At 42.5% G+C, this 13,574-nt stretch overlaps 1 protein-coding gene across 1 annotated transcript in view; it reads left to right on the top strand.

Moving 5' to 3' along the window:
• cracr2ab (calcium release activated channel regulator 2Ab) overlaps positions 1-13,574 on the top strand; it is a gene marked incomplete at both ends in the record, with an annotated part of 215,482 nt that overhangs the window by 154,023 nt on the left and 47,885 nt on the right. Inside the window, one exon of the mRNA XM_084325246.1 lies at positions 11,535-11,611. Coding sequence (XP_084181372.1) covers positions 11,535-11,611 — 77 coding nt within the window. The remainder of the gene's footprint in view (positions 1-11,534; positions 11,612-13,574) is intronic.

The following is a 13,574-nucleotide window of genomic DNA, read 5'->3' on the forward strand; positions in this document are numbered from 1 at the left end:
GTTAAGAGACAGAGACAGTGTAGTGGTTAAGAGACAGTGTAGTGGTTAAGAGACAGAGACAGTGTAGTGGTTAAGAGACAGTGTAGTGGTTAAGAGACAGTGTAGTGGTTAAGAGACAGTGTAGTGGTTAAGAGACAGAGACAGTGTAGTGGTTAAGAGACAGTGTAGTGGTTAAGAGACAGAGTAGTGGTTAAGAGACAGTGTAGTGGTTAAGAGACAGTATAGTGTTTAAGAGACAGTGTAGTGGTTAAGAGACAGTGTAGTGGTTAATAGACAGAGACAGTGTAGTGGTTAAGAGACAGTGTAGTGGTTAAGAGACAGTGTAGTGGTTAAGAGACAGAGCCAGTGTAGTGGTTAAGAGACAGTGTAGTGGTTAAGAGACAGTGTAGTGGTTAAGAGACAGTGTAGTGGTTAAGAGACAGTGTAGTGGTTAAGAGACAGAGACAGTGTAGTGGTTAAGAGACAGTGTAGTGGTTAAGAGACAGAGACAGTGTAGTGGTTAAGAGACAGTGTAGTGGTTAAGAGACAGTGTAGTGGTTAAGAGACAGAGACAGTGTAGTGGTTAAGAGACAGTGTAGTGGTTAAGAGACAGTGTAGTGGTTAAGAGACAGTGTAGTGGTTAAGAGACAGAGACAGTGTAGTGGGTAAGAGACAGTGTAGTAGTTAAGAGACAGAGACAGTGTAGTGGTTAAGAGACTGTGTAGTGGTTAAGAGACAGTGTAGTGGTTAAGAGACAGTGTAGTGGTTAAGCGACAGTGTAGTGGTTAAGAGACAGTGTAGTGGTTAAGAGACAGTGTAGTGGTTAAGAGACAGTGTAGTGGTTAAGAGACAGTGTTGTGGTTAAGAGACGGAGACAGTGTAGTGGTTAAGAGACAGTGTAGTGGTTAAGAGACAGAGACAGTGTAGTGGTTAAGAGACAGTGTAGTGGTTAAGAGACAGAGACAGTGTAGTGGTTAAGAGACAGTGTAGTGGTTAAGATACAGTGTAGTGGTTAAGAGACAGTGTAGTGGTTAAGAGACAGAGACAGTGTAGTTGTTAAGATACAGTGTAGTTGTTAAGCGACAGTGTAGTGGTTAAGAGACAGTGTAGTGGTTAAGAGACAGAGTAGTGGTTAAGATACAGTGTAGTGGTTAAGAGACAGTGTAGTGGTTAAGAGACAGTGTAGTGTTTAAGAGACAGTGTAGTGGTTAAGAGACAGAGACAGTGTAGTGGTTAAGAGACAGTGTAGTGGTTAAGAGACAGTGTAGTGGTTAAGAGACAGTGTAGTGGTTAAGAGACAGTGTAGTGGTTAAGAGACAGTGTAGTGGTTAAGAGACAGAGACAGTGTAGTTGTTAAGAGACAGTGTAGTGGTTAAGAGACAGTGTAGTGGTTAAGAGACAGTGTAGTGGTTAAGAGACAGTGTAGTGGTTAAGAGACAGTGTAGTGGTTAAGAGACAGTGTAGTGGCTAAGAGACAGTGTAGTGGTTAAGAGACAGTGTAGTGGTTAAGAGACAGTGTAGTGGTTAAGAGACAGTGTAGTGGTTAAGAGACAGTGTAGTTGTTAAGAGACAGAGACAGTGTAGTGGTTAAGAGACAGTGTAGTGGTTAAGAGACAGTGTAGTGGTTAAGAGACAGAGACAGTGTAGTGGTTAAGAGACAGTGTAGTGGTTAAGAGACAGAGACAGTGTAGTGGTTAAGAGACAGTGTAGTGGTTAAGAGACAGAGACAGTGTAGTGGTTAAGAGACAGTGTAATGGTTAAGAGACAGTGTAGTGGTTAAGAGACAGATACAGTGTAGTGGTTAAGAGACAGTGTAGTGGTTAAGAAACAGAGACAGTGTAGTGGTTAAGAGACAGTGTAGTGGTTAAGAGACAGTGTAGTGGTTAAGAGACAGAGTAGTGGTTAAGAGACAGTGTAGTGGTTAAGAGACAGAGTAGTGGTTAAGAGACAGAGTAGTGGTTAAGAGACAGTGTAGTGGTTAAGAGACAGTGTAGTGGTTAAGAGACAGTGTAGTGTTTAAGAGACAGTGTAGTGGTTAAGAGACAGATACAGTGTAGTGGTTAAGAGACAGAGACAGTGTAGTGGCTAAGAGACAGTGTAGTGGTTAAGAGACAGAGACAGTGTAGTGGTTAAGAGACAGTGTAGTGGTTAAGAGACAGTGTAGTGGTTAAGAGACAGTGTAGTGGTTAAGAGACAGAGGCAGTGTAGTGGTTAAGAGACAGTGTAGTGGTTAAGAGACAGAGTAGTGGTTAAGAGACAGTGTAGTGGTTAAGAGACAGTATAGTGTTTAAGAGACAGTGTAGTGGTTAAGAGACAGTGTAGTGGTTAAGAGACAGTGTAGTGGTTAATAGACAGAGACAGTGTAGTGGTTAAGAGACAGTGTAGTGGTTAAGAGACAGTGTAGTGGTTAAGAGACAGAGCCAGTGTAGTGGTTAAGAGACAGTGTAGTGGTTAAGAGACAGTGTAGTGGTTAAGAGACAGTGTAGTGGTTAAGAGACAGTGTAGTGGTTAAGAGACAGAGACAGTGTAGTGGTTAAGAGACAGTGTAGTGGTTAAGAGACAGAGACAGTGTAGTGGTTAAGAGACAGTGTAGTGGTTAAGAGACAGTGTAGTGGTTAAGAGACAGAGACAGTGTAGTGGTTAAAAGACAGTGTAGTGGTTAAGAGACAGTGTAGTGGTTAAGAGACAGAGACAGTGTAGTGGTTAAGAGACAGTGTAGTGGTTAAGAGACAGAGACAGTGTAGTGGTTAAGAGACTGTGTAGTGGTTAAGAGACAGTGTAGTGGTTAAGAGACAGTGTAGTGTTTAAGAGACAGTGTAGTGGTAAAGAGACAGTGTAGTGGTTAAGAGACAGATACAGTGTAGTGGTTAAGAGACAGAGACAGTGTAGTGGTTAAGAGACAGTGTAGTGGTTAAGAGACAGAGACAGTGTAGTGGTTAAGAGACAGTGTAGTGGTTAAGAGACAGTGTAGTGGTTAAGAGACAGTGTAGTGGTTAAGAGACAGAGACAGTGTAGTGCTTAAGAGACAGTGTAGTGGTTAAGAGACAGAGTAGTGGTTAAGAGACAGTGTAGTGGTTAAGAGACAGTATAGTGTTTAAGAGACAGTGTAGTGGTTAAGAGACAGTGTAGTGGTTAATAGACAGATACAGTGTAGTGGTTAAGAGACAGTGTAGTGGTTAAGAGACAGTGTAGTGGTTAAGAGACAGAGCCAGTGTAGTGGTTAAGAGACAGTGTAGTGGTTAAGAGACAGTGTAGTGGTTACGAGACAGTGTAGTGGTTAAGAGACAGTGTAGTGGTTAAGAGACAGAGACAGTGTAGTGGTTAAGAGACAGTGTAGTGGTTAAGAGACAGAGACAGTGTAGTGGTTAAGAGACAGTGTAGTGGTTAAGAGACAGTGTAGTGGTTAAGAGACAGTGTAGTGGTTAAGCGACAGTGTAGTGGTTAAGAGACAGTGTAGTGGTTAAGAGACAGTGTAGTGGTTAAGAGACAGTGTAGTGGTTAAGAGACAGTGTTGTGGTTAAGATACGGAGACAGTGTAGTGGTTAAGAGACAGTGTAGTGGTTAAGAGACAGAGACAGTGTAGTGGTTAAGAGACAGTGTAGTGGTTAAGAGACAGAGACAGTGTAGTGGTTAAGAGACAGTGTAGTGGTTAAGATACAGTGTAGTGGTTAAGAGACAGTGTAGTGGTTAAGAGACAGAGACAGTGTAGTTGTTAAGAGACAGTGTAGTTGTTAAGCGACAGTGTAGTGGTTAAGAGACAGTGTAGTGGTTAAGAGACAGAGTAGTGGTTAAGATACAGTGTAGTGGTTAAGAGACAGTGTAGTGGTTAAGAGACAGTGTAGTGTTTAAGAGACAGTGTAGTGGTTAAGAGACAGAGACAGTGTAGTGGTTAAGAGACAGTGTAGTGGTTAAGAGACAGTGTAGTGGTTAAGAGACAGTGTAGTGGTTAAGAGACAGTGTAGTGGTTAAGAGACAGAGACAGTGTAGTGGTTAAGAGACAGTGTAGTGGTTAAGAGACAGAGACAGTGTAGTGGTTAAGAGACAGTGTAGTGGTTAAGAGACAGTGTAGTGGTTAAGAGACAGAGACAGTGTAGTGGTTAAGAGACAGTGTAGTGGTTAAGAGACAGTGTAGTGGTTAAGAGACAGAGACAGTGTAGTGGTTAAGAGACAGTGTAGTGGTTAAGAGACAGAGACAGTGTAGTGGTTAAGAGACTGTGTAGTGGTTAAGAGACAGTGTAGTGGTTAAGAGACAGTGTAGTGGTTAAGAGACAGTGTAGTGGTTAAGAGACAGAGACAGTGTAGTGGTTAAGAGACAGTGTAGTGGTTAAGAGACAGAGTAGTGGTTAAGATACAGTGTAGTGGTTAAGAGACAGTGTAGTGGTTAAGAGACAGTGTAGTGTTTAAGAGACAGTGTAGTGGTTAAGAGACAGAGACAGTGTAGTGGTTAAGAGACAGTGTAGTGGTTAAGAGACAGTGTAGTGGTTAAGAGACAGTGTAGTGGTTAAGAGACAGTGTAGTGGTTAAGAGACAGTGTAGTGGTTAAGAGACAGAGACAGTGTAGTGGTTAAGAGACAGTGTAGTGGTTAAGAGACAGTGTAGTGGTTAAGAGACAGTGTAGTGGTTAAGAGACAGTGTAGTGGTTAAGAGACAGAGACAGTGTAGTGGTTAAGAGACAGTGTAGTTGTTAAGAGACAGTGTAGTGGTTAAGAGACAGTGTAGTGGTTAAGAGACAGAGACAGTGTAGTGGTTAAGAGACAGTGTAGTGGTTAAGATACAGAGACAGTGTAGTGGTTAAGAGACTGTGTAGTGGTTAAGAGACAGTGTAGTGGTTAAGAGACAGTGTAGTGGTTAAGAGACAGTGTAGTGGTTAAGAGACAGAGACAGTGTAGTGGTTAAGAGACAGTGTAGTGGTTAAGAGACAGAGACAATGTAGTGGTTAAGAGACAGTGTAGTGGTTAAGAGACAGTGTAGTGGTTAAGAGACAGTGTAGTGGTTAAGAGACAGTGTAGTGGTTAAGCGACAGTGTAGTGGTTAAGAGACAGTGTAGTGGTTAAGAGACAGTGTAGTGGTTAAGAGACAGTGTAGTGGTTAAGAGACAGTGTTGTGGTTAAGAGACGGAGACAGTGTAGTGGTTAAGAGACAGTGTAGTGGTTAAGAGACAGAGACAGTGTAGTGGTTAAGAGACAGTGTAGTGGTTAAGAGACAGAGACAGTGTAGTGGTTAAGAGACAGTGTAGTGGTTAAGATACAGTGTAGTGGTTAAGAGACAGTGTAGTGGTTAAGAGACAGAGACAGTGTAGTTGTTAAGAGACAGTGTAGTTGTTAAGCGACAGTGTAGTGGTTAAGAGACAGTGTAGTGGTTAAGAGACAGAGTAGTGGTTAAGATACAGTGTAGTGGTTAAGATACAGTGTAGTGGTTAAGAGACAGTGTAGTGTTTAAGAGACAGTGTAGTGGTTAAGAGACAGAGACAGTGTAGTGGTTAAGAGACAGAGACAGTGTAGTGGTTAAGAGACAGTGTAGTGGTTAAGAGACAGTGTAGTGGTTAAGAGACAGTGTAGTGGTTAAGAGACAGAGACAGTGTAGTGGTTAAGAGACAGTGTAGTGGTTAAGAGACAGAGACAGTGTAGTTGTTAAGAGACAGTGTAGTGGTTACGAGACAGTGTAGTGGTTAAGAGACAGTGTAGTGGTTAAGAGACAGTGTAGTGGTTAAGAGACAGTGTAGTGGCTAAGAGACAGTGTAGTGGTTAAGAGACAGTGTAGTGGTTAAGAGACAGTGTAGTGGTTAAGAGACAGTGTAGTGGTTAAGAGACAGTGTAGTTGTTAAGAGACAGAGACAGTGTAGTGGTTAAGAGACAGTGTAGTGGTTAAGAGACAGTGTAGTGGTTAAGAGACAGAGACAGTGTAGTGGTTAAGAGACAGTGTAGTGGTTAAGAGACAGAGACAGTGTAGTGGTTAAGAGACAGTGTAGTGGTTAAGAGACAGAGACAGTGTAGTGGTTAAGAGACAGTGTAATGGTTAAGAGACAGTGTAGTGGTTAAGAGACAGAGACAGTGTAGTGGTTAAGAGACAGTGTAGTGGTTAAGAGACAGTGTAGTGGTTAAGAGACAGTGTAGTGGTTAAGAGACAGAGACCGTGTAGTGGTTAAGAGACAGTGTAGTGGTTAAGAGACAGAGACAGTGTAGGGGTTAAGAGACAGTGTAGTGGTTAAGAGACAGTGTAGTGGTTAAGAGACAGAGACCGTGTAGTGGTTAAGAGACAGTGTAGTGGTTAAGAGACAGAGACAGTGTAGTGGTTAAGAGACAGTGTAGTGGTTAAGAGACAGTGTAGTGGTTAAGAGACAGTGTAGTGGTTAAGAGACAGTGTAGTGGTTAAGAGACAGTGTAGTGGTTAAGAGACAGAGACAGTGTAGTGGTTAAGAGACAGTGTAGTGGTTAAGAGACAGAGACAGTGTAGTGGTTAAGAGACAGTGTAGTGGTTAAGAGACAGTGTAGTGGTTAAGAGACAGTGTAGTGGTTAAGCGACAGTGTAGTGGTTAAGAGACAGTTTAGTGGTTAAGAGACAGAGACAGTGTAGTGGTTAAGAGACAGTGTAGTGGTTAAGAGACAGAGACAGTGTAGTGGTTAAGAGACAGTGTAGTGGTTAAGATACAGTGTAGTGGTTAAGAGACAGTGTAGTGGTTAAGAGACAGAGACAGTGTAGTTGTTAAGAGACAGTGTAGTTGTTAAGCGACAGTGTAGTGGTTAAGAGACAGTGTAGTGGTTAAGAGACAGAGTAGTGGTTAAGATACAGTGTAGTGGTTAAGAGACATTGTAGTGTTTAAGAGACAGTGTAGTGGTTAAGAGACAGAGACAGTGTAGTGGTTAAGAGACAGTGTAGTGGTTAAGAAACAGTGTAGTGGTTAAGAGACAGTGTAGTGGTTAAGAGACAGTGTAGTGGTTAAGAGACAGAGACAGTGTAGTGGTTAAGAGACAGTGTAGTGGTTAAGAGACAGAGACAGTGTAGTGGTTAAGAGACAGTGTAGTGGTTAAGAGACAGTGTAGTGGTTAAGAGACAGTGTAGTGGTTAAGAGACAGTGTAGTGGTTAAGAGACAGAGTAGTGGTTAAGAGACAGTGTAGTGGCTAAGAGACAGTGTAGTGGTTAAGAGACAGTGTAGTGGTTAAGAGACAGTGTAGTGGTTAAGAGACAGTGTAGTGGTTAAGATACAGTGTAGTTGTTAAGAGACAGAGACAGTGTAGTGGTTAAGAGACAGTGTAGTGGTTAAGAGACAGTGTAGTGGTTAAGAGACAGAGACAGTGTAGTGGTTAAGAGACAGTGTAGTGGTTAAGATACAGAGACAGTGTAGTGGTTAAGAGACAGTGTAGTGGTTAAGAGACAGTGTAGTGGTTAAGAGACAGTGTAGTGGTTAAGAGACAGAGTAGTGGTTAAGAGACAGTGTAGTGGTTAAGAGACAGTGTAGTGGTTAAGAGACAGAGTAGTGGTTAAGAGACAGTGTAGTGGTTAAGAGACAGTGTAGTGGTTAAGAGACAGTGTAGTGGTTAAGAGACAGAGACAGTGTAGTGGTTAAGAGACAGTGTAGTGGTTAAGAGACAGTGTAGTGGTTAAGAGACAGTAGTGGTTAAGAGACAGTGTAGTGGTTAAGATACAGTGTAGTGGTTAAGAGACAGTGTAGTGGTTAAGAGACAGAGACACTCTAGTGGTTAAGAGACAGTGTAGTGGTTAAGAGACAGTGTAGTGGTTAAGAGACAGAGACAGTGTAGTGGTTAAGAGACAGTGTAGTGGTTAAGAGACGGTGTAGTGGTTAAGAGACAGTGTAGTGGTTAAGAGACAGTGTAGTGGTTAAGAGACAGAGACAGTGTAGTGGTTAAGAGACAGTGTAGTGGTTAAGAGACAGTGTAGTAGTTAAGAGACAGTGTAGTGGTTAAGAGACAGAGACAGTGTAGTGGTTAAGAGACAGTGTAGTGGTTAAGAGACAGTAGTGGTTAAGAGACAGTGTAGTGGTTAAGATACAGTGTAGTGGTTAAGAGACAGTGTAGTGGTTAAGAGACAGAGACACTCTAGTGGTTAAGAGACAGTGTAGTGGTTAAGAGACAGTGTAGTGGTTAAGAGACAGAGACAGTGTAGTGGTTAAGAGACAGTGTAGTGGTTAAGAGACAGTGTAGTGGTTAAGAGACAGTGTAGTGGTTAAGATACAGTGTAGTGGTTAAGAGACAGAGACAGTGTAGTGGTTAAGAGACAGTGTAGTGGTTAAGAGACAGTGTAGTAGTTAAGAGACAGTGTAGTGGTTAAGAGACAGTGTAGTGGTTAAGAGAGTGTAGTGGTTAAGAGACAGAGACAGTGTAGTGGTTAAGAGACAGTGTAGTGGTTAAGAGACAGTGTAGTGGTTAAGAGACAGAGACAGTGTAGTGGTTAAGAGACAGTGTAGTGGTTAAGAGACAGAGACAGTGTAGTGGTTAAGAGACAGAGACAGTGTAGTGGTTAAGAGACAGTGTAGTGGTTAAGAGACAGTGTAGTGGTTAAGAGACAGAGTAGTGGTTAAGAGACAGAGACAGTGTAGTGGTTAAGAGACAGTGTAGTGGTTAAGAGACAGTGTAGTGGTTAAGAGACAGTGTAGTGGTTAAGAGACAGTGTAGTGGTTAAGAGAGTGTAGTGGTTAAGAGACAGAGACAGTGTAGTGGTTAAGAGACAGTGTAGTGGTTAAGAGACAGTGTAGTCGTTAAGAGACAGTGTAGTGGTTAAGAGACAGAGACAGTGTAGTGGTTAAGATACAGTGTAGTGGTTAAGAGACAGAGACAGTGTAGTGGTTAAGAGACAGTGTAGTGGTTAAGAGACAGAGTAGTGGTTAAGACTCCCAGCTTTGGAACAAGTACCCCTGCTGACCATGGGATTGAATCCCAGAAGCTTCTGACACAATTATAATGGTAGTGGACTGCCCACTTATATAATATAAAATAAAATATACTCTATTGGGTATGGGTATTTTATAGTAGCCTATAATTACATAAGAACACTGCAATGGAGGGGGGGGGGGGCACTGCTGATGGAGACTCAGGGCTAGATCCACAAAGAATGGATTGCACGGAGCAAGTTGCACCCTTACAATCTGTTAATAAAATTGTCATTCAATCAAACACCGTGCAGATTGATTGAATGAAAGTTTTATTAACAAATTGCAGAATGGGTACAATACAGTACGGCTCAATACACACAATTGTTAAGGGGATGCAGACCAGAGAAAGACTTTCGTCTTGTTTACATCAGGGTCCCCCATTTTGAATTCATAGTGAATTGTAAGTAAGGTTGCAACTTGCTCCGTGCAATCCATTCTTTGTGGATCTAGCCCTCAGTGTTCAGGATAACAGAACGATGTGAGGAGGACCTTTAAGAAAGTGAATATCAGGAAGGCAGCAGGACCGGACGACATCCCCGGCCGCGTCCTAAAAGTCTGTGCCGACCAACTGGCCCCGGTATTCACTGACATATTTAACCTGTCCTTAGAACAGGCTGTCATCCCCACCTGTCTGAAGAAGTCCACCATTATCCCTGTACCCAAAAAATCTACGCCCGCTTGCCTCAACGACTACCGCCCTGTAGCTCTCACCTCCATAGCCATGAAGTGCTTTGAGAAGCTAGTAAAGGGCTACATCTGTTCCTCCCTCCCCATCAACCTGGACCCCCTGCAATTTGCATATCGCCCCAACAGGTCCACAGAGGACGCCATAGCCCATGTGCTGCACACAGCAGCATCACACCTGGACAAGAGGCAGGGGAACTATGTGAGAATGCTGTTCATCGACTACAGCTCAGCATTCAATACCATAGTCCCCTCCAAACTCATAGCCAAGCTCAGGGACCTGGGTCTTGCCAGTGGGTCTTGGACTTCCTGACGGGTAGACCCCAGGTGGTGAGAGCAGGCAACTGCACCTCCTCATCCATCACCCTCAACATAGGGGCCCCCCAGGGCTGTGTTCTGAGTCCCATCCTCTACTCCCTGTACACACACGACTGTGTGGCACAGTGGAACAACAACACAATCATCAAATTTGCTGACGACACAGTAGTAATGGGCCTGATCTCTGCCAACGACGAGAGGGCCTACCTGGAAGAGGTAAAGAATCTGTTGCAGTGGTGTCAGGAGAACAGCCTCTCCCTGAACGTCAGCAAAACAAAGGAGATGATTGTGGACTTTAGGAGGTCGGGGGTCAGCATCGACGGGGCACCGGTTGAGAGAGTGAACAGTTTTAAGTACCTCGGAGTCCACATATCCGAGGACTTGACATGGACCACACACATTGACAGTGTTGTGAAGAAGGCACGGCAACGCCTCTACTTCCTCAGGCACCTAAGGAAGTTCCAAGTCAGTCAGAAGATCTTTAAGAACTTCTACTCATGCACAATAGAGAGCATCCTGACTGGCAATATCACCTCCTGGTTTGGGAATAGCACCGCACAAGACCGTAGCAGACTACAGAGAGTGGCCCGTTCAGCCGAACGCACAATTGGAGGGGGGCTTCCCACTCTCCAGAACATTTACAACAAGAGGTGCATGGGTAAGGCTAAGATAATTATCAAAGACTCCAGCCACCCAAACAACTGCCTCTTTGAACTGCTGCGGTCAGGCAAGCGATACCGGAGTCTCATGGCAAGCACAGAGAGACTCAGAAGAAGCTTCTATCCTCAGGCCATCAGAATGCTAAATGATAATAACACTTGTAACAACCATCAAATGCACTCACAGCACACACATCCACACGCACTACAACCCATACCTCATTACACCTTACTGTACATTTTATCTAAATTGTACCTCATTCCATTTCTGCTTTGTACTGTATAGTATATAGTATATTATATTGTAACTCAGTTACTTCTACTCTGCATTGTACATTGTATATATGTATATACTGAACACTTTTGTCTACGTACTTGACTTCTATTTTATACTTACTATACTTATTTTATACTTATCTATTTTTATCTAGCACAATCTCTGGAGCAAAACAGAAAGAAGCATTTTATATAAAAGTATTCTGTACTTCTGTATGACAACTAATAAAGAAACTTGACACTTGAACTTCATTAAAACGTCATTACAATGCAATTGAAGACATTGACCATCTATTCCCAAGCTTGCGCGTTCCTTTCATGTTGCAGTATGATCCTCAACCAATCATGTCATTGTCCACAGTTGTGCCCATGAACATGAACATTAGTGTGTAATATGTTGTGTTCATATCCCATTAGTGTGTAATATGTTGTGTTCATATCCCATTAGTGTGTATTATGTTGTGTTCATATCCCATTAGTGTGTATTATGTTGTGTTCATATCCCATTAGTGTGTATTATGTTGTGTTCATATCCCATTAGTGTGTAATATGTTGTGTTCATATCCCATTAGTGTGTATTATGTTGTGTTCATATCCCATTAGTGGGTATTATGTTGTTTTCATATCCCATTAGTGTGTATTATGTTGTGTTCATATCCCATTAGTGTGTATTATGTTGTGTGTTCATATCCCATTCGAGTGTATTATGTTGTGTTCATATCACACGTAGGAAAACAAAGTGATGTTCCACGAGGTCAGTGCCTACACTGGCAGCAACGTGACAGAGGCTCTGACACACCTGGCCAGGTAACACTCTGAACACTCACTCTATAATACACACCTGGTAACACTATGAACACTCACTCTATAATACACACCTGGTAACACTCTGAACACTCACTCTATAATACACACCTGGCCAGGTAACACTCTGAACACTCACTCTATAATACACACCTGGTAACACTCTGAACACTCACTCTATAATACACACCAGGTAACACTCTGAACACTCACTCTATAATACACACCTGGTAACACTCTGAACACTCACTCTATAATACACACCTGGTAACACTCTGAACACTCACTCTATAAGACACACCAGGTAACACTCTGAACACTCACTCTATAATACACACCTGGTAACACTCTGAACACTCACTCTATAATACACACCAGGTAACACTCTGAACACTCACTCTATAATACACACCTGGTAACACTCTGAACACTCACTCTATAAGACACACCTGGTAACACTCTGAACACTCACTCTATAATACACACCAGGTAACACTCTGAACACTCACTCTATAAGACACACCAGGTAACACGCTGAACACTCACTCTATAATACACACCAGGTAACACTCTGAACACTCACTCTATAATACACACCTGGTAACACTCTGAACACTCACTCTATAAGACACACCTAGTAACACTCTGAACACTCACTCTATAATACACACCAGGTAACACTCTGAACACTCACTCTATAATACACACCTGGTAACACTCTGAACACTCACTCTATAAGACACACCTGGTAACACTCTGAACACTCACTCTATAATACACACCAGGTAACACTCTGAACACTCACTCTATAAGACACACCAGGTAACACTCTGAACACTCACTCTATAATACACACCAGGTAACACTCTGAACACTCACTCTATAATACACACCTGGTAACACTCTGAACACTCACTCTATAAGACACACCTGGTAACACTCTGAACACTCACTCTATAATACACACCAGGTAACACTCTGAACACTCACTCTATAAGACACACCAGGTAACACTCTGAACACTCACTCTATAATACACACCAGGTAACACTCTGAACACTCACTCTATAATACACACCTGGTAACACTCTGAACACTCACTCTATAAGACACACCTGGTAACACTCTGAACACTCACTCTATAATACACACCAGGTAACACTCTGAACACTCACTCTATAAGACACACCAGGTAACACGCTGAACACTCACTCTATAATACACACCAGGTAACACTCTGAACACTCACTCTATAATACACACCTGGTAACACTCTGAACACTCACTCTATAAGACACACCTGGTAACACTCTGAACACTCACTCTATAATACACACCAGGTAACACTCTGAACACTCACTCTATAATACACACCTGGTAACACTCTGAACACTCACTCTATAAGACACACCTGGTAACACTCTGAACACTCACTCTATAATACACACCAGGTAACACTCTGAACACTCACTCTATAAGACACACCAGGTAACACTCTGAACACTCACTCTATAATACACACCAGGTAACACTCTGAACACTCACTCTATAATACACACCTGGTAACACTCTGAACACTCACTCTATAAGACACACCTGGTAACACTCTGAACACTCACTCTATAATACACACCAGGTAACACTCTGAACACTCACTCTATAAGACACACCAGGTAACACTCTGAACACTCACTCTATAATACACACCAGGTAACACTCTGAACACTCACTCTATAATACACACCTGGTAACACTCTGAACACTCACTCTATAAGACACACCTGGTAACACTCTGAACACTCACTCTATAAGACACACCTGGTAACACTCTGAACACTCACTCTATAATACACACCAGGTAACACTCTGAACACTCACTCTATAAGACACACCAGGTAACACGCTGAACACTCACTCTATAATACACACCAGGTAACACTCTGAACACTCACTCTATAATACACAC

The sequence above is a fragment of the Notolepis coatsorum genome (genome assembly GCF_963971535.1).
Source record: "Notolepis coatsorum genome assembly, chromosome: 1".
Classification (NCBI taxonomy): domain Eukaryota; kingdom Metazoa; phylum Chordata; class Actinopteri; order Aulopiformes; family Paralepididae; genus Notolepis; species Notolepis coatsorum.